At 39.6% G+C, this 20809-nt stretch overlaps 1 protein-coding gene across 1 annotated transcript; it reads left to right on the top strand.

Annotated features, from left to right (window-relative positions):
• Positions 1 to 53: 53 nt before the first annotated feature.
• On the top strand, positions 54 to 16228 carry LOC101861244 (sorting nexin-12). The gene is made up of 4 exons (XM_005088840.3): positions 54 to 278; positions 7303 to 7398; positions 9178 to 9302; positions 12595 to 16228. Exons 1-4 carry the CDS (start codon positions 120 to 122, stop codon positions 12698 to 12700), a joined length of 486 nt encoding a protein of 161 aa, XP_005088897.1. The 5' UTR covers positions 54 to 119; the 3' UTR covers positions 12701 to 16228.
• Positions 16229 to 20809: the final 4581 nt, after the last annotated feature.

The raw sequence follows: 20809 nt of genomic DNA, 5'->3' as shown, positions 1-20809 counted from the left end.
CCTTAGCAAACTTGTTTGTGAACGTCACAGATTTCTGTGTTATAAGGAGCGCACATTTCCGTGTCGTCATCAATTCTTGCGCAGGGGTTGTTTTCCGTCGTTGAAGTGAATAGAGAAAAATGACCACCCCCACAGCCACAGCGAGGATTTCCTCAAAGAAACAGACCCTAGAAGATGCGTATTCACCTCCAGCGAACTTTTTGGAAATCGATGTTTCAGATCCACAGACTCACGGTGTAGCCAAAAAACGATACACTGATTACGAAGTCCGAATGAAGGTAAGAAATGGAAAAGGGAAGTCCTTTGTCGTCAGATTTCAGTGGTCAAAGCCCAAAGGAGCTCTTCAAAAAGGGGGTGTGACTTTCGACGTAAACGGCTCCCCGCAGTTCCTGAAATCGTGCTCTCAATGAAGTTTAACATGTTTTTTCTGGGTACCGTTTTCTGAATTCGTTACCCGGTCTTGCCATGGGATCTCTTTTAATAGAAACTGATTTATCTATTATCAATATCCTCGTCCTCCCCCACCCTTTTGACTGACTAATAATGTCAATGAGACTTGGCCTAGAATCTAGTTGAGTAACAACTTTCACCACAGGACATGGTCATGTCATGCCATCATATGATCATTATCAATTTATGTGTATGGCTATGGGCCTACCATGAGTATGAGTATGATGGTACTCAGCCGACGGCTGTCTAAATTGTCAATAACACATATTATAACAAAAACTGTCTCAGTTGTAGTACTATTTGATAGGCTATTATTTGGTCTCTATCATATGTAAAATTAATGCATGCTGCAAGGACAATGTTGTTCTCATTACCTACTAGAATCTAGATCTAGATCTAGATTAGATCTCGTCTTGATCTGGATCTACTTGATTGTGTAGCAACTGTAAATTGTGTCAAGTCTTGTAATTGATTATATAGGATAGGAAGAGGCTAGCCGTACTTAATGACTGCTAGACTGGCTGGCTAGCCGTGCTTAAGTACGGCTAGACAGCTGGGCTAGCCATACTTATTCTTAATATGATGGCTAGACTGACCATTAAAAAAAAATAGGCCTATTGAATTGTAAATATAAATTTTGAAGTGGCTATCCGTACTTAAGTACGGCTAGACTTAGAGTCTAGCCGTACTTAAGTACGGCTAGACTGCCAGTCTAGCCGTACTTAGATCTAGGTTTGGTCCTATCGACTCAAGCCTGTTAAGTACACAGGTCTCATTAGATCTAGATCTAGTAATTATTCAGGTTCAAATACATGCAAGTCAGTAAGGCACCTTTTTGTTTTGTCTGAAATACAAATTATACTTTAGGCTTTGCAAACTAAAAATTTCATTTACAATTCAGCCATCAATATTAAGTACGGCTAGCCTGACAGTCTAGCCGTCCTTAAGTACGGCTAGCCTGGCTGTCTACCCGTACTTAAGTACGGCTAGACTGCCAGCCTAGCCGTACTTATCTTAGGCCCTATTAACATTAGAAAACAGGAGTTTCAAAATACATGCACTGTCATTAAGGCACCTGGTTTCGTCTCAAATACAAATACTTTAGGTACTGCACACTAAAAATGTATAATAACAATTCAGTAGGCCTATTTTTTTTTTAATGGTCAGTCTAGCCATCATATTAAGAATAAGTACGCGAGTCTAGCCGTCATTAAGTACGGCTAGCCTCTTCCTATAAATTTTTAGTTTGCAGTACCCAAAGTATTTGTATTTGAGACGAAACCAGGTGCCTTAATGACAGTGCATGTATTTTAAACCTCCTGTTTTCTAATGTTAATAGGGCTTAAGATAAGTACGGCTAGACTGGCAGTACGGCTAGACTTCTTGGTTAGCCGTACTTAAGTACGGGTAGACAGCCAGGCTAGCCGTACGTAAGGACGGCTAGACTGTCAGGCTAGCCGTACTTAACCCTAGAAGCGCTCAGCGTTTCACCAGAAGTAACCCGCCAAAAATGCCCCGCCGCCACGGCCGATCAGTTGTGAACACGGGGGTTTGGCGGGGGGGGGGGGGGGGAAACAGCTGAGATACCCGAAATGTATACCTGCTACTGAAAAATGACCATTTACGGCTCAACGGATGATAAAAAGCATATATTTTCTTTAAGCTGATAGAATGAGCCATTCAAAAATGATCAGCGATCAAATAAATACAAACAATGCCGAGAACGCGATAGACTCAACAATTAGTACATCAGCACGGCGAAACTAGTGATAACACATAGCGTGTAGTCGCTCAGCGGGACCGCGTCACTTTATCGATCGATATCTCGGCCAAGAGACGCTCTACGAGGTCAAGATAACTTGCAAAGTCATTGGTCACTATTTATAACTTTGGCCTGTAATTGACTACGTCATTTTCCATATAAGGAACACTGGAATTTTCCTTTGAAAAGGGTCAGCGTCTATGCCCTTTATATAGGGCCTGCGCGCTTCCCGGTCGAAGTAGGTCAGCCTTATATATAGGGCGTGCGCGCTTCCCGGGTAGCCCGGCTCACGCCCTTTATATAGGGCCTGCGCGCTTCCAGGGTTAATATTGATGGCTGAATTGTAAATGAAATTTTTAGTTTGCAATGCCTAAAGTATTTGTATTTCAGACAAAACCAAAAGGTGCCTTACTGACTTGCACTTGCATGTATTTGAACCTGAATAATTACTAGATCTAGATCTAACGAGACCTGTGTACTTAACAGTAACAGGTTTGAGTCGATAGGGCCAAACCTAGATCTAAGTACGGCTAGACTGCCAGTCTAGCAGTACTTAAGTACGGCTAGCCACTTCGTTATATATATATGTTGCTGTTGCCAATAAATATACATAGAGGCAATGGAAACTTTCCACATGGAGAGAAGCCTGTATTGTGTTTATTATTCAACCTATAGAAACAAAAACTGACACAGACATATTGCAAAGTATTTCAATAAGTGAGTTACGTTTTTTTTCTTGATCGTGTCTCATATAGTGGCATAGTGTTAAGCACAAACTGGTACCCTTTGATTTCAAAATTTCACGTTGGTAGCGGGCATTGTAGCCCCTTGCAATGATGCAAGCTTGGCATGTTCTGCGCATTGATGGAGTCAGCTTTCTGTTTCTTGACAAATTTATTGTTGTGGCAGTCCATTCCACTCTTGTTGTTTTGGGAGCTCCCTCATAGCTCCCAGTCAGTTCAAGCTTAATTTTTGGAAAGATGGCGAACATTGGTCATAATAAGGCCGCCTTGCTCGATGTCCGAATGTGTTTCAAGGCCGTAGTTTTTTCCTTCTATCGCTGATGACTCTTCCAGTGTCTGTATGAAATTGAAGTGAAGAGCTAGTCGTTGTGAGAAAGTGATTTCAAAGATACCAGAGCAAAATCTGTCTTGTCTTCTTCAGCAGCATCAACCTGTGGTTTGCCTAGCATGTGTAATTAACTCCAGTGACTTGGAGCTTATCTTTCAGGATTGATGGTAGGTTGGGAGCAATGAAGCATCCTCGCCACTCTACGGGCCGATAGTACAGCTTGCAGTAATCAAATTGTCCAACAGCGCTCCTTGGGGCCTTAACTTCGGCATCTTGTACAGCAATTTGAGACGACAAAAGAGCTAGCTGGAATGTCTATGTAACTTGTTTTTTTCAGTTCTAAAGTCGCTGATGTGTTGATCAAAGCACATTTTTGAAGGTTTCATAATTTCGGCGGAACTTAATTCATTACACCCTAAGGGTCTGGACATGAAATCCATTGTTAGATCCTAAGCAAGGGGAAGGAACCCACCTCCCGTGAATACAAGCCTTTAAAAATCACATTTTAAAAATACTAAACAAATTCCAAAAATCCTTAAAAAATAAAAGTTAAAACGAAAAATGAATGCAGTTTCAGAAAAATATAACTTTATGTATGCGCAAACTGTGGAAATGTTCTACTTTAGTTCAATCGGGGTGTCCGAACCGTCACTCTCACTCTCAGCCTCGGGGTCGGGCCCTAGATCTACATTCTAGATTTTCTAGTCTGATCAATCGGAATCGCCCTGAACTCTTGCTACATTTTCGTCAAAATTTGAGTCATCTGAATTGTCATATATATGCTTGTTTTTGCTCAAATCCGTCGTTATTTCCTTTTTCAAACTCAATTGTGTCGCTTTTCAACAAGTCGAGACATCTATGAAGTGTCGGTAAAGCGATCTCACTTCGTTCGGCTCTAATACTAAAACTACTCCCCCGAAAAATTTCGTTTCGGTATCAAACGAAAGAAAAAACTTTTTGCAATAACTGCAAATCAAAATCTCGGCCCCAGAGTTTTTGACGAGACTTCGTTTCTAAAGACACTAGGTCAACGCTGGCGGTTCCGGGCAAGTCAGGGTGGAGCGCATAAGGGAATTCCCGGGCAGTCCTGGGCGAGTTAGGGTGTAATGTGTTTAGTCAAAAAATGTGTTAATTTGCTTGTGGGTCACATGACCACGTCGTTAAATTTTTGTGCAGGAAAAAAATTGCATGGAACCCTTGTCGAGTACATGGTGAGTGATGAACAAAATTTAGCTCACTTACTAACTCACGTGAACAAGGGCCCAGTTACAAAAACCAAAGTGGAAAGTTTCTACCGTCGCTGGGTATAAATGTATTGCAGTCCCAGTTATTAAGGTCTTTTCCCATTATTGTATATGCTGACTATGAATTTATTGCAGAGGAGGATGACGTTGAAAAGGAATGAAAAGGGTTCCAGTTTGGGCCATGGTAGGAGCCAAGTTCAAACGATAATATTCCATTGACCCGCAAAATATTTCAGGGAAATTATTTCTCCTTTTCGTCTTTTCACTTTATCTCCCTCTCTCTCTTTGATTAGCCCTTGGATTCCTTCCCATACAATGGACTCTGTGGTAAAAGTTATATCAGTATCAGAAATCACATTGGCCCCAGAGCTGTTACAGGCCAATCAGTAGTGACAAGAACTTTAAAAGTAATAATTCATGACAGCTTTAAATATTGAAATTGACTTTGATAACAATGTGGATTTCACAGACTTTGAGTTTCATGAAGACAGGGCTTCCAGTCTTCCGCAATTTTGCGGATTTCCACAAATTAGCAGAATTCCGCAAATGGAAAAATTTCCGTTTAAAAAATATATTTTTAAAAATTATTTTAAAAATGCGAAATAAACATTTTTCGTTATTACCAGTGGCGGGGTGCTATTGGTGCTAGCGCTCCACCTAACCCTGGCCTTCCTTCACCACCTCCCCTCCCCCTTTTCTAATTATTCTAAACCAGTCAGTGCTCTAGATCTACATAGGCCTAGCCTACATCCTTGCGATCCGTCACCCGCTGGCTGCACGCGCGCCAGTGAAGAGACAGACAGCGAGGAGGGTTTATGCTCGTCGCACCGCTTGCGGTCGTGTCTGGTGGGAGCAAGCAAAATCTTTGCACCAAAGTTATTTTTGTCACTGTAGAGAAATCTAGGCATCGTTCTTCCCGCACAAGAAGAAAGGTGCGTGAAACTCCTCTTTGCAGCACCAATTTGGTGCAAGCTAAAAATTTGATCTAAGTTTCCGCTAGGCTAGCATCTTATACTTCTACACTAGAGTCTACGGTTACTCAATATGAAGAATGGGTATTGAAACTGTTGACTCCCTCTATTGTGTAGCAAGTGCTGTTAAGAACAGTTAAGGTGAATTTTTAAATTGAGTCTGATTTTTGAGAATTTACATGCTGTGCCATTGGCAACTCCAACCCATTCCCACCTTCCTGGTGTGTAAGAAGGAAAACAATCAGACCCTGACAGTCTACGTCACTGCTTTATATTCAGCTGTCTAACTTTAACAGTGTTAACATACATTCTCTGTGTATAGAGCCCCTGTATTTGCTCAGTGTCACTTTCATCATCAATGCCTTTCACCCCTGGCAGGGTATAGGCCACATACAAACTCCTTCCGAGCTCATTCCAAGTGAGCTTCATCTCTCTCATGTCCCCTTTCCACGCATCTCCTCCATGTTTCTCGTGGCCTCCCCCTGCCAATGTCAATTTGCCCTTGGAAAAATATTAGTTGGGCTAAAGCCTGGAGTACGGCGAACATGAATTTGACAAGATGTTAACTCACTTGCTGCCAGCGCCTTAGCTCAGACTAAGCCGCTGCCTGCAAGCTTTTTTGGACCTTTTTCAGAATCCAGTTACTCTGTACTTATTCATGTTAGATTTATGAAACTTGGCCAGTTTCAGTTGGAGATGTTGAACTTTACAGAATAGAAAGATTATTGATTCTGTGTTATTTTGTTCATCATGTTTTATAGCTTTTCAAAAAATGACAAATTTTGGGGATTAAATCTTTTTTTTTTTTTGGGCCAAACTAGCCAGTACAATATGTTTGCTGTTGTTGTGAGGGTGTTGCTGTTTCTCTCCTAAATTATACACAAATATATATATCAAAGCAAAGAAAGCTAAATTGATAAGCTTATGATGACTAAGGCTACACTATTTCAAGGGTCATCGCTTAAATCTTTAGTCGTCATACTAGACTCTAGTACTAGTATTAGTACTTGCCTACTGCTGTCGACAGGAGATCTACCTCTTTCTCTCATCTCAAACTACCATTATTTCGCACTTCATCATCTGATTCTGAGTCAATTGAATCGTATAGATTCAGAATTTCTAAAATTACGAGCTGTTTTCAATTAAATCGGCATGAGCATCACGTTAGCGTTGTGGTCGACTTCGGCCACCAGACAACAAAACAAAACCCAGAAATTGGACAAAGGGAACTCCGGTTCCAAAAATAGGGGAAACTCACAAATAGCAAAATATTTCGAGCACAGCGTGGGATAAAAATCAGTGACAGCGAATTTCGTTAACCTAAGCTGAGGGCAATAGTGTAGGCCAAGAATGTGTTTATTGTGTACGACGTATCAAAAATCCAAATCTGCAAAATATTTGGGATTCCGAACTGAACTTTATCAACTTTCATTAAAATTAAAAGAAAAACCCTGAAAATATTGAGAATAGTCAGAGGAAATTATTTAAACTTTTCAGAAACAGTAGATCACACAGCAGAATAATTTCTCTTGATGCTGAGCAGTCAGGGCTGTCTGACAGAGGTGAGCATTAGAACCCCATTTTATACCTCCAGCCCCTTTAGACTGCCAACTTCATGCTGACCCCAAGATGGGCGATATTTGAAAATAACGAAGTTTGCCTGTACTTCTTATATTATTAGTGTTTCTTTTGATTGATAGGTATGGGTATTGTTATGTTGTTTTTGGCGATTTTTTTCAGTATTATATAATTTTGAATGTGAGAAAATAACTTCAATGTATTTTTGTTGTTTGTTTTTTTTCAGACAAATCTACCTGTCTTCAAGCTCAAAGAATCAAGTGTACGACGCAGATACAGTGACTTTGAATGGTTACGAAATGAACTGGAAAGGGACAGCAAAGTAAGCAAGATGCTATTTGAAGATTTTGTTACTTTTTAAAATTCTAATTTGTCTAAAGACCGAACAGCTGATTTCAGGAATGACAATAATAAGCACTAAGCACAATATATCCAAACATTTATGCTTTTTCTTTCATTGTCTTTATTTTTTTTTGTCACATAGGGAAAAAAAAGAACAATTCCCTTTGTTCCTTTTGTCATGTTTGTTGAAACTCATATAGTCGGTATCTGACTCCAAGGTATCTCACACCAGGTCCCTAAGTATTTTTCTCCCTGGCAAAGCCGCAGTTTCAAGTAATAAAGAAGAGCATGGGTGTTTGCTTCTCTTCCATCAGTTCCAAGTGAAATGAATCATTTTATGACCGATCAGTTTCTGACACTAACACACGAATGATTGCTATTAGATGGAGTTGTCAATTTGACGGAGCACTTACAAGTGATAAATAACCATTTTAAAAAAATAAGGTTCTGCACTGCGAGTGTGTTTTAACCTCAGTTGAGCCTGAACTATTGTTCATCCAACAACTATTGCAGCCTGACTGTTTTTGGGTATGTTGAATCGTTGCCCACAAAAAGACTGAAAGATATCATAATTTTTTTTAAAGCAACAAAAAAAAACAGAAAAAAATATTCTTATAGAAAAAGAAAACTGCGTCTAATTTGTCCAAATAGTTTTTATTTTATCAGTATTATGAAATGGCAATGTCTGGGAGTGACACAATTATTTTTTTTTGTGTTCAATTCATAATAAAATCATCTATCACAATGTGGGGGTGACTGGCTTAGTCCGTTACAGCTAAAAAAAAGTATTGCACGTTACTTTTTTCTAGTGAAACAAAACAAGTGGGTAAACAGTTGGCTTGCTGCCTACCGTAGCTTGTAACCGAAAAACACCAGAGATGTCAGTTGATAAAGCGCATCCAGTAAATACACGGGATTAGACCATCAGGCCGGCGGCGCGTCCAGTAAATACCCGGAAATAGGCTCAAGTGATACTTTTAAGTTAAAGCAGGTTGTGCTTTTACCCAGCGTACTATTTGCCAGACACCACCATATTATCAAGTTCATTCGTTATGAGTGCATTAAACAACATTTTTACTTTCAATCATGCTTCTATGACCTTATGCAGTTGTGAGCGCCGTAAAACCTGTACTAAAACTAAAATCATGCTTCAAGTAGAATCTGTACTTTTGTGATTTTACTCTTCTCTTGCTCCTCTGTGCTATTGCAATCTTGCTATATTCTGTTTTTCTGAAGCGTAGTATATGTTCAAAGATATCAGTACCCCACCAGGGCAGTGCCACTGACGGTAGTGTTTTTAGGTCATTCCCAAAGGGGGGAACATTTCTCGTTCAAGCATAGTAGAATTGTAAATGGGCTGACTCATGTCACGCTCATAACTGTGCCTGATCTACAACTGGGAACTGCTGCTTTTTCTTTCCTGATCCTTACTATTGTCATTTTCCTCTACTTCTTGTGTATGTTTGTCACTCTCTTGTGACCTGCTATTTCCGGAGTGCCTTGATAGTTGAAGCAGACCTTGTGCTGTTGAAGCTAGAGAGGTGAGCAGTCTAAGTCTGATTCCCTGTAAAGACTTCTCTGTTGACACCCACCCCTTGGCGCTCATATGACCTTATGCATTTCGAGCACGGTAAAACCCTCTACTATAAAAAAAAAAGATATCAGTGATAACCATCCTTTTATTCCACTGGTGTGGCATTTGATATCTGGTCAGGTTATGATTAATTCAATTTACTTCTGTTCTGTTCCCCCTGTACAGATTGTTGTGCCCCCACTGCCAGGAAAAGCATTGAAAAGACAGCTTCCCTTTAGAGGAGACGATGGGATCTTTGAGGATGAATTCATCGAGGATAGACGGAAGGGACTTGAACAGTTTATCAACAAGTAAGGTTCAAATTTTGAATGCGGTCCTTATTTTCCTCATCCTACCAGAAGTATTTGACCTAATACCCAGTGCACACTGCCAATCAAATTCAGTTGAATTGAGTCGGGGTCAGCCAGATTTTTCTTCCACAATGAGGCAAAATCTACAATCATAGCACTACTCGACTGAATTCAATTGTGACCTTCAAAAGCGAACGCAACGTGTTTGTTTTTCTAAGTTGCAAGTCAAACAAGCTTATGTGTACATCGTGCATGCCATGTCGTCTCAATTCCTTGATATTCTAGAGACCTCCCCTGGATGGGGGGAGGGAGGCACTTTGGCCGATAATGTGGTGACACGTGACTGTTTTGTGAAGGATTCCCCGACTGCGGTTAAGAATACAAAAGCGTTGAGGGAGGGCAGAAAGACAGACTCAATGTAATGATATACACCATAAAATGTCGGGAACAGATAGCATAAGAGGAAACTGTTGGTGATAGTCATAGAGATGACAGCCCAGCTATGTGGCTGTCCTAGCGACCACCCCCGACCGCAAATTCATGGACGACATCAGAATCATAGGTCTCTACATTCAGAGAAACATTTCTCTTGTGGTTTAATGAACAAGTAGGTTATAAATTTCCATTTGTCAAACTTTACCCATCAGCGTGTTTTGCGGATCAGAGCTTACTTCTAGATGGAGTGACCGTGCGTTTGTACGTTTAAATTATGTAGTAAAAAACCTGTCATATGACGAAAGTGTGGGTTTGAGCGGAGCGTCCCTTTGTATGGCGTGCGTTTAGGCGGAAACTACTGTAATGTTAGTGTAGATTTGGAGACGCTGAAACTTATATATCTAGAAAGCTATTGACATCTATATACAGTTGAACCTGTGTAAGACTGCCATCCATTGTCAAGAAGAAAAGTGGCCGCATAAGACAGGGGGCCGTCTTAGGCAAGACTGATCAAGATGAAGAAAACAAACCATTCCTTTCTGAGGTCCCAACCGAAGGTAGCCGCATTGTTGTTGTTGTTTTTACAGGGGGGGGGGGGGGGGGTCTTTTTTTTTTCAAGGGTGACAATAAATCGAAATGTGTCAGACAAGGAGGACCAAGTGCTGTGGTAAAACAAACACATGGATCGCCACCACTCGGAGAACGAGCGACACTTCTGTCAAAAGTTCATGTTGACGTCCTTTGTTACTTTGTTACAGACTGGATAAACAGAGACCACTCATCTCGCTTATGATTTGTGTACGAGTTCTGGGCGGGGCTTATGGTTATGAGGGATCACACGCTTACCTCACCAGCAGCTGAAAATTTGTTACCTATTGGTCAACAGTGATCGGTTGGAGGGACTACCTAACTACAACGAAAGGTGATTGGATTATGGCGGCTTGCACACAACGCCAGGGGTCAATGCTCAATTTATGACAAAACGTAATGGAGTCTCTAAGGTGGCCGTCTAAGACAGGTGTTATTGTTTAGTGTGAAAGGGGTTGTGTGTTAAATTATGGTGGCCGCTGGACAGTTGCCAGTTTTACACAGTTAAATTATATAGAAAAAAACACAAGGGGGGAAATGTAAAGTGGCCGTCTTATAGAGGTGGCCGTCAGGGCAGGTTTGACTGTACTAATTAACATTTTTAACTTCACATATTTTAGAAGCGTGTAGCTCAAAAACTACACTTCCAATTAATTTGAAATTTTTACACTTGTCACGTAAGCTGAAAATTTCGGACAGATTCGTTAAGTATTAATCAAGATATTGCGTTTAATATGAGGTGTGAAGTTAAAAATGTTAAAGAGTATATATATATATATTATATTTGTGAAAGATTGTCACTTTGGTCGCTAAAAGCTTCCGAACCGCTTAATTTTCGAACTTGAAAAAATTAACTGTGGTTCAGAATCATTTAAAGGGTGCACTGAATTCACTGTAGTTTAATTTTCAGTTTTTCTTTAGTTTCATTTAGATCTAATCTTAGAAAAAAAACCCACTCCATCTGGTCGCCCAGCCAGGAGAGTGACTGCAACAGACTTTTCGGACCTGGCGTAAAAGTACGCCAGGTGACCAGAACGGATAATTTTCACCTGCACATAATTGCGCCAAGTGCCTGCAAAGTGTTAAAGAAGTTCAGTTGTTTGTTTTTTTCATATTGTGCACTGAAATTGCTGTTAATCATCCCAACTGGATTCAAAATGAGCATTTGATATGAGTTTGGTCATGGAATGAAGAATGAAATGTTCTGTTTTGCATCTGTTAGAAAGGTCAGCCTAAAAAAAAAAAAAATCACCAAGATTACTACATCTTGTGTCATGTTTTTGTAACACTCATTCCTCATTCCCTCATCGCTCAGTTTATTTTTCACTTGACTGTTTTGCACTTCCTGTTTAGACCATTGCTTCTTGTGACCAAACGGTTGTCATGGAGATATTAACTTTTTTTTTTATTCCTGCATGCTGTAAAAGCTTTTTTCATGAAAGCTGCCGAGGCTATCTAGCACGAAGTATGAGACTTTTTCCTGCATATTGCGGCTCAGATTATTTTTAAATGACCTTTTAAAATCTTTGAAAAGCCTACCACATGTTTTGGAAAATACCTTACAATAAAAAGCTCTCAAAAACTTGTTTTGATATGCTTCCCTTAATTGCTTTTAATAACAATATGAGGAGTCTGGCACAAGTAAATAACTATTACTACTTTTCCTTCCGTCTCGAACTCCAAATAGCCTATGACCTAATCTATAAGTTTACTGACGAGATCTGTGGGTGGTTGGCGGGTGCTCTGGTGTGGTTTGCTTCTTCTTTCCTATCAAACATCTATCGTCCTTATCTCCCTTTCTTCTTTTTTATGTTTGTTACTCTCTTGTAACACCTCTAATCTTCTGGTGCTCATATGACCTTATGCAGTTGCGAGCGCCGTAAATCCCTCTACTAAAACAACTGACGAGATCTTCCTTAGACTTTGTGTAGCACAGAGTATGCTGTAGATTTGCAAAGGGTAAGTGTGCTGTTCTTTTTTTTTTCATGGAGACTAAATTATTTGTTTCTCTCAAAGGTGTACCATTCGTACACTTCCCATTCTTGAGCTACAGATATATGCCCCCTCCCACCCGCATGTGGCATTGTTCGCCTTGGCTCCTCATCAAATGTTCACATGCCGCCATGAAGTGTTCTGGTGACCCTCTATAACAATGGGATAATAGCCTTCTGCATAGTATTTAATGAGGTGACAGAAAGCACAGTAGGTTTACTGTGGGAGGAATTTTGCTATTAGCTGTTCAATTTTTTCCAACTTTTTCTTTTCCCAGAGTTGCTGGCCACCCATTAGCCCAGAACGAGAAGTGTTTGCATATGTTCCTGCAAGAACCGGTTATTGACAAAAACTATGTTCCGGGGAAGATCAGGACCACGTGAAAATGCTATGACTGGACCAAAATCATTTGTCATGTGTTATACAAACAACATAATGTCACCTGTTACATGATATAAAGAAGAAGAAAAAAAACACACAAAAAAACCCCCATGGTCTGTATTATCCTTTTGCTTAGAATTATTATTTAAGAATTCATGCTGTGTAAGTGTGTTTGTCGTTTGGTACTTCTAAAAAGGGTAACGTGGACCCTTTCATTGGCCTTGGATTTGTCCATCAATCATGCTTTCATTAGTGACCTAGTAAAATTTGACATTTTAGTTCTGTTGTTCCCTTTGTGATATCTGTGGGCTGGTCGATAACAATAAAAAAGGTTCCACAGACAGCATGTGACTATTTTTATAAGGTAATAAAGTAATATTTTTGTGAATTTGAAGGAAATTCATCTGCATTAGGACTGCAATTTTCAGGGAAATGCAACCATTATCAATTTGGATATTTATCTGGTATATTAACATGGTTTAGTCTTAAGGATGCTTTTGTACTGACAAGGGAAAGTTAAATTTGAGTTTAGAAACTCAGCATATTGGTGATAGTGCCAGTAAGGGTGGTGTTTGTTTTTGTTTTTTGGCAACCATGCATTTTGTATTGTTTCTTTTATATATTTTCTGTTTTGTATGTAATTTAAATGTGAAAATTGTGCTCTGTAAATGAGGAATGACAATGCAATGTCTATTTCACAAGTGTTGTTTTTTTGTTTTTGTTTCTTTTTTGATAATGCTCGTTCCTTATGTGCGCTCATCTATTCTCCAAGCTGTGTAAAAATTACTGAAATACAAGTCACTTGCCATGATTTTGTTTACATACTTGTTTGTTTCTTTTTCTTTAACTTCATCCAAGTTCCTTCTTCACTGGTGCAGTCATTCCTCAGGCTGCAAAAAATTCTGGCTCAAAGTTAATGTGTGGGAGATGGTACGGTGCTTTGTGCCAGAAATCTGAAGTGAGGGGGGTGCCATTTTGTCTGAAATGTCCTTGAGATTATTTAGGAGGAATGCTTCAGACTTGTTTCCTGTTTGGCACTTCACCTTCCCCTTTTTGTTGTTTATATGCTAAGCGGGGCATTTCTTATTGCTGACCAGCCAGTTAGTTTCAGAAATTCTCCGTCTTGTCAATGAGACACCTGAGAAATGCCACCACGCTGCATCATTGTCAGTGACTGTACATCAAAGGAGCTGTTGATGCAGGGTTGCTTTCAAGTTTATTGTGTAACCGGACTATAAAAAGTTTTTGATTCATTCTGTTTTGCTGTGTCTGATTTTTCTGTCAGAATTTCTCTTACGTTTATTTGGCTTTTCTTATTGCTCCTATGCCTCAATCACTGTAGAGGATGATGATTGGAAGATTTGAGTGAACTTGTGGATCAACTTTCGGGGCCCTAACTCTACTTGAAGTAAAGGTCTTTTTGGTGATATGAAAAAAATAGGTGGAGAAGGGAACCGGTCTGTGGTGGAACATTTACTTCGTTTAGTGCCTGAGAGCTTACATGTTATTGTTTCATGGCTTTAACATTTCTGTGTCACCTAAGTTCTTCTTGCTAGGAAATGATCGCACTCTCTTGTGGGGATTGGATGAGCACCAGAGCTGTTTGTAATCCTGTAGCCAAGAGAAAAGATGGTGACAAGGAAAACATGGTTAATATTTTTGTCTGTTGAGAGTAGCTTTAACTTTGAAAAGACTTTTTATAACGAAGTTTAAATTTTTTCTTTTCTCCGGTCTGAAATAGGCTGACTGAAGTACAGTATTCCTTCGATTATTTTGGAAATTACCTTCCAGAACCTTTCACAATGGGGGGAATCTGTGAAGCAGAATAAAAAAGATATATATATTTATTTCTTAATTTATGCGTTCATGGTATCTCCCTGCACTACCATGAACCTCTCCTAGCTTCTTAAAAACCCTTTTTATCCTCAGATTTTGAGAGATCAGTGATATCAAAAAAGATGTTTGCCTATAGTAATTTTACTCCAAATTAAAACTTCCTATACATGGGTTTTCTCTATATTGTTGTTTATAGAGTTTCCATAGATTTCTCATTTCAGCTAGAAAGAACTGGGATATACAAGTCCGTGAAATGTGATCTATATGGCAAGGGAATACTGTAATTCTTTACAATACTAAAACAGACTTTATTCCATGTATAGTCCTAATGCCCAGGTGATGTGGTTTTTATTTTTTTTTCTGTAAAACGTCCTAATATGTATCGATATTTAACTGAAAGAGAAGAATGATGCCTTGGGACCTAAGCCTGGGTTGTGAAAGACTACCATACTCATTTTTATTACAAATGCAGAAAGTCTTTTGGAAAAAGCAAGGGCATGTTTGTCATACTTTTTTAGAGCATTTTCTCGTTTGTTTAGTTGTTTTTTTGGAGCTTTTTTCAAATCGACAGTACAATATGCAATTTTGCATAATCTTATGTTGCCTTTTTATTCCCTTTTCCCCTTCCTATCCTTTTTGTCTTTTAGCAGTCACTTTTGACATGGTCTTGTCAGTGAACTACTGTTGGAGATGCTACCAATCCTTTACATTATTAAGAGCTCTTTGAGTTTATCACATATATAATATATGTATGAAAGTCCTAACCTTCAACTGAACCGTCAAACCTGGTTCCTGTTGGATAATGGTATCAGGCTTTTTCGCAATTTCTTCTTGTGCAGGTCAATGTAGTTACTCTTACAGGTTTTTAAATTTTGTCATAGGAGTGACAAGCATTTAATGTCTTAGATGGAAGTTAAATTCAGAGGTCCCGCCTCTTAAATAACCTTACTGTGTGGCAAGGGGCGGTAAACCTATACAATTTCACACATTGTCTTTTTTGCATGTTGTCTGAGAACCAGAACAATATCAGTTACTGTTTAAGTCTTCTCAACTTCGTTCCTGTTCAAGGGGCGATATGGTCTTGGCTATACACATTTTTATGGATTCATGTAAAACGCAAGAGTCGTGAGATGATTTGTCTTGTAACTATAGAAGTGAATTGTCAAGTTACATATTGCTGGCAACAGTGAGTGTGCACAATGTCTCTAGTGAATTTATGTATACAGCTAAGATATTAAAATATTTAATACCTGATGAAATACCATGGTACCTGTTGCTCGTTTTGTTTTTGTTTGTTTTTTTAATGCCTTCATCCCTTACCCTACAATTTTGTTTTTTATGAGTTTTAGAATGTGCTTGTATTGGGTGGGATTTCATAAAGAAGACGTTAGTTGCAGAACTTCTGAAAGGTGTGTGAACCTTTTGGACACAAACAGAAATGGTAGGAAATGCAAGTTTTCTATTTTGAAATGAAATCAAGTAGCAAGTTTTGAGGGGGAGGGGCAGGGGTTGATTATGGTTGCCCAACATGTGCATGTTGTTTTAGAGCCACTTGTTAGTCTTTTGGAAAGATGATAACATTTTTAATACTCAATTCTTTTTTTTTTCTTCTTTCTGCTCATGCATACTTTTTGTCACACGCACACACACTCAAAATTGATAAATTCAATAAACATATATATTATACTCTCAAAGATATTTCTGTAATATTTTGGTTTTTTCTGTCAAATAGTTCAATGAGAAAAAGTGCTGGTAGCCCAGCCACAGTGGCTCAGTATTGAACATGATCATTGTGTGGAAATTTTGTACTCATGTCAGGATACATAGTGGAATCAGGTGCTCTTCAGTTTTTTAAGCATATGAAGTTATTGGTATCATCCTAAGCATGTTTATTTGTCTTGCTTTTGATTTTAAAAGTAGCCATCTATCTTGAAAAGAAGTCGAAATATTTGTGATTGAATGAGGTGGGGGTCGCCTGGTATCTCAGGTAAAATTATCAAGAAAATGGCTGCCAAAATTTGGTGACTTCCAAAGCTTGAGTATCCCTGGAAACTACAAATTTGCATTTTTTTAGCCTTTGGTCAATGTTTTTCAGGTTAATTCAACCAAAAATGTGCCTTTAATTGGATATAAAAGGTGTTGAGCCCAAAACGAAACAAAATTGATAGAAATTGCACAACTGGAGGAATAATGTTATTTTCTTCGATTTCATTGTTTTGACAAGCACCTGATTTTGCCACGATGCCTACTCATATACATGTAAATTAAGTAAAAATGCTAGTGAATCTCACTGTCAAACGCTTTCTCTCTCTTTCTCTCTCTCTCTCTCTCTCTCTCTCTCTCTCACTCTCTCTCTCTCTATCTCTCTCTCACCACACACACAAACACAAGCACACACTCATAGAGTGTGGGTGGTTGGTGGGTGCTATGGTGTGGTTTGCTTCTCCTTTCCTTTCAAACATCTATCGTCTTTATCTCCCCTCCTTTTTTTTGTGTTTATTACTCTCTTGTAATACCTCTAATCTTCGGCACTTGTATGACCTTATTGTGTTGCAAGTGCAGTAAAACACTTACTAAAATTAAAAACTGATAGAGTGCTGGTAATCCGGCCAATGTAACTCAGTATTGGACTTGGCTAATTTGGGGAAATTTAGTAAAAATGCTTATCCTTCTTTGATATTTGAATGAGTTCCTCTCCGAGTCAGAGGCCTTGTTAAAGTACAAAGTGATTTACCCTTCAAATGTGGACATGCTCACTCGAAACAGGATCCGTCCAGCCTTTGAGCCTGCGTCCCGTGTTGCGACATTAACTTTTTAAAAATACATATTGTTATCATAAAGTGCCAGATCTGAAACAGACATCCGCGATTGTGGTTCTCCATTCATTTCCTCGCTTAGATGTTCTAAAAAAGACTTGCATATACACATGTATAGACATGTATACATGCATATTTAAAATATATTTATTTATACACCTGTCACCCACAACAATATGTTCAAGTTTTCTAAATAAGTTTAAAGGGGTCTGTATCTTTGTGTAATTTCCAATGCAGATCGTGAAATTTCTTGAATATTTTTTGTTTGAGTACAAGGAAAACATGCCGGAATTCTGATTGTCTCTTTTGGAAAAAAGATGTAACACAGTTACAGGACTGGGGTAGGAAAGAGTGGGAACTAACAACCACATTTAGCAGTCATTAATATTTACAGGTGAAGAAATTGGAACACAAGGAATGGATTAGCCAACAGTAATTGGAAATGATTAGCACCAGAACACAATTGAAATTTTCCGTCGCTATTCGGATTTGAACCCTGGACCTATTGAATGAGAGGCGAACACATTTACCTCTTTACCACGAGAGCCCCTCATGGATTTAATTAGGATTAGAAGACAACTGAAGGCAGAAGCAAATGCAAGTAGAACAAGGGGATGAGGAATTCATGAACAGACTGGCAGAGAGGGCAGAGGAGGCAGCAGCAGGAGGGAACATGCGAATCCTTTACCAGACTACAAATACTCTATCTGGAAAATATGGGAAACCAGAAGTAACAACAGTAAAGGACCAGGAGGGAAAAACCATTTTTGGAAAGGAAGCTCAGTCAAGACGATGGGTAGAGCATTTCAACAGTCTCCTGAACAGATCACCACCAAGTAACCCGCCAAACATCCTGCCAGCAAGAAATAAGTTGCCAATCTGCCGTGATGCTCCATCGAAACAAGAAATTATGGATGCCATTAAGAAGCTGAACAACGGTAAAGCGTCCGGTCCTGATCAGATTCCACTTGAGTCCCTAAAAGCAGATGCAAATGTGACGGCAGACCTCCTTCTCCCGTTGTTTACCAGGATCTGGAATGAGAGCAAGTTCCAAAAGGATTAGAAAGAAGGACACCTTGTGAAACTTCCTAAAAAACGGGGATCTCAGCAACTGCAGCAACTACCGAGGAATCACTCTTCTTTCAATATCAAGTAAGGTCTTCAACAAAATCATTCTGGAGAGAATCAAGACTGCAACGGATCCAAGACTTCGGGATGAACAAGCTGGTTTTCGGACAAATCGGTCAACCACGGACCAGATTGTCACGCTGAGGATCATTGTGGAACAGTCCCTTGAGTGGAACTCCCAGTTCATCGTCAACTTTCTTGACTATGAGAAGGCCTTTGTCAGTATAGACCGAGCAACACTGTGGAAGATACTGAGACATCACGGAATCCCACAGAAGTTGGTGAACCTCATCAGGAGCATGTGCGAAGGGACAAGTTGCAGGGTTGTACATGATGGTCCGCTCACTGACAGCTTTGACATCAAGTCCGGTTTGAGACAGGGATGTTTATGATAAACTTTTCTCTTCTATCTTGGGAATCGACTAGCTGATGAAGGAAACCACCAGATGACACAGAAACGGCTTACAGTTAACCCCATGGACACAGTTGAACGATCTGGATTTTGCGGATGACTTGGCGCTTCTGTCACACGCTCAGGAAGAGATGCAAGCAAAGACCACAATTTTAAACTGCCTATCAAAGTCTGTTGGATTGAGGATCCACCCTGGAAAGTCAAAAGTCCTAAGGATAGAATGCACTAAGAAAGGAGCAGGTCACAGTAGAGGGAAATGCACTAGAAGACGTTTCTGCTATCTTGGGTGTATAATTGACAGAGAGGGAGGAACAGGCGCTGAAATAAAGTCCCGTGTTGGAAAGGCACAGACTGCATTTATTTCTTTGAACAGGATTTGGAGGATCAGGGATATCTCACTACGACGAACAAAACTGAGGATTTTCAACTCAAATGTGAAGTCAGTCCTGTTGTATGGAAATGGAATTAAACATGGAACGCATCTCAGACGTGCTTTAAGAGGATCCAGGTTTTCTTGAACAAGTGTCTGACTCCGAGGAAGCTACTGAGGATCACCAACGAGGAAGTACATGTATTAGTATTAAGAAGAACGAGGCAGAGCCTAGTCGGAGATGAAGTGGGATGAAGGCGTTGGCGATGGATTGGACTCAATTTCGCTAAATCAAACAGCTGCTTAAAAAGGAAAGTGTTAGATTGGAACCCACAGGGTAAAGGATCAAGGGGTAGACCACGTGGAACCTGGAGAAGAGTCACGGAAATGAATATACAGAAAAATGGGAAGACATGGAGTGAGGTCAAGCGACTCGCTCAGGATAGGGAAAGGTGGAAAGTGTTTGAGTTTGTTCGTGGTCTATATCCTGATCCAGGGCGAAAATGGCAATGATGATGAACCTTTGCAGGTACAAAACAATATTAGCATATTTCAAATAAATGGGTGTCTCGAGCGGACAGAAGAAAGTATCCTTTTAACGGAATCAAACTTTTCATTGTAGTCTAGCTAGGTAAATACATGTATTAAAGATTGAAAGACAAACTGAATACATTTATGTGCAGTCAAACTTGCTGTAACGACCACCTGTTCAAGACAGTCATCTGTACAAACGACCACTTCCCACCCCCACCCCCTCCTTATTACAGTGACATTGTCCAAGAGGATCATCTGTCTCAGATGACGACTTTTTTTACTTTCGACAATTGGTGGTTGTATTGGACAGGTTCGGTGATTATAATGTACCTTCGTAACAACGGGCATTTAAAGCAAGTCTTGAGTATATAGCCAGCCCACGCAATACACGTGATGAATACCATCCTCCATCTTAAATGTCCGTGTTTTACGCCCCTATCAACACAGTGTAGATCATTTAGGAGGCGGGCTTCAGACTACGCCTGTCAGGGCAGATCCGGGCTTAGAGGGATACTCGATAAAAAGTTCTCCCCACTTGGGAAGGGAATTCGTGTCTCCTGTGTTCAAAAGCGAAGCGCGTAGTCACTACACCTCAGACGCCGGCTATCCTTTCGCGAGATGTTTAAACTACGAAGATAATGAAGAGAAGTAGGCCTACAGAATAATATTTTTAAAAACAAAAATTCAACTTTTTTTCTGAATATCTCGCACAAAATTTGTACTAGAATGTTGTAATTTGGAACCGATATAATTCATTCAATAGGAATTTGTTTGAAATAAAATTCACAGAGAAGAAATTTATTTTCGAAAACGGAATTGGCTTTTATAAAAAAAACCACCTGTAAATGCAAAATACACCAATTAAAAAGATCTTGTAAGGAAAGTCATGAAATGATTGGTTTGTTTTTTCCTTTCCTTTTATTTTTAAAATCTTATCTTTTCCATCCCTGTAATCTTTAGACAATATTTCTTTTCTCCCTCAGAGTTAAAAAAATGGGGGGGGGGGGGGGGGGGG

The sequence above is a fragment of the Aplysia californica genome, unplaced genomic scaffold (genome assembly GCF_000002075.1).
Source record: "Aplysia californica isolate F4 #8 unplaced genomic scaffold, AplCal3.0 scaffold00001, whole genome shotgun sequence".
Lineage (NCBI taxonomy): Eukaryota > Metazoa > Mollusca > Gastropoda > Aplysiida > Aplysiidae > Aplysia > Aplysia californica.
This window is presented reverse-complemented; position numbering and strand designations above follow the sequence as displayed.

Bases quoted from the DNA above. Each gene is read 5' to 3' on its own strand.
- LOC101861244 (XM_005088840.3), top strand. From the start codon at position 120: ATGACCACCCCCACAGCCACAGCGAGGATTTCCTCAAAGAAACAGACC. The intron at 7,399-9,177 runs GTAAGCAAGATG...CCCCCTGTACAG, and splicing joins AACTGGAAAGGGACAGCAAA to ATTGTTGTGCCCCCACTGCC. The intron at 9,303-12,594 runs GTAAGGTTCAAA...TTCTTTTCCCAG, and splicing joins CTTGAACAGTTTATCAACAA to AGTTGCTGGCCACCCATTAG.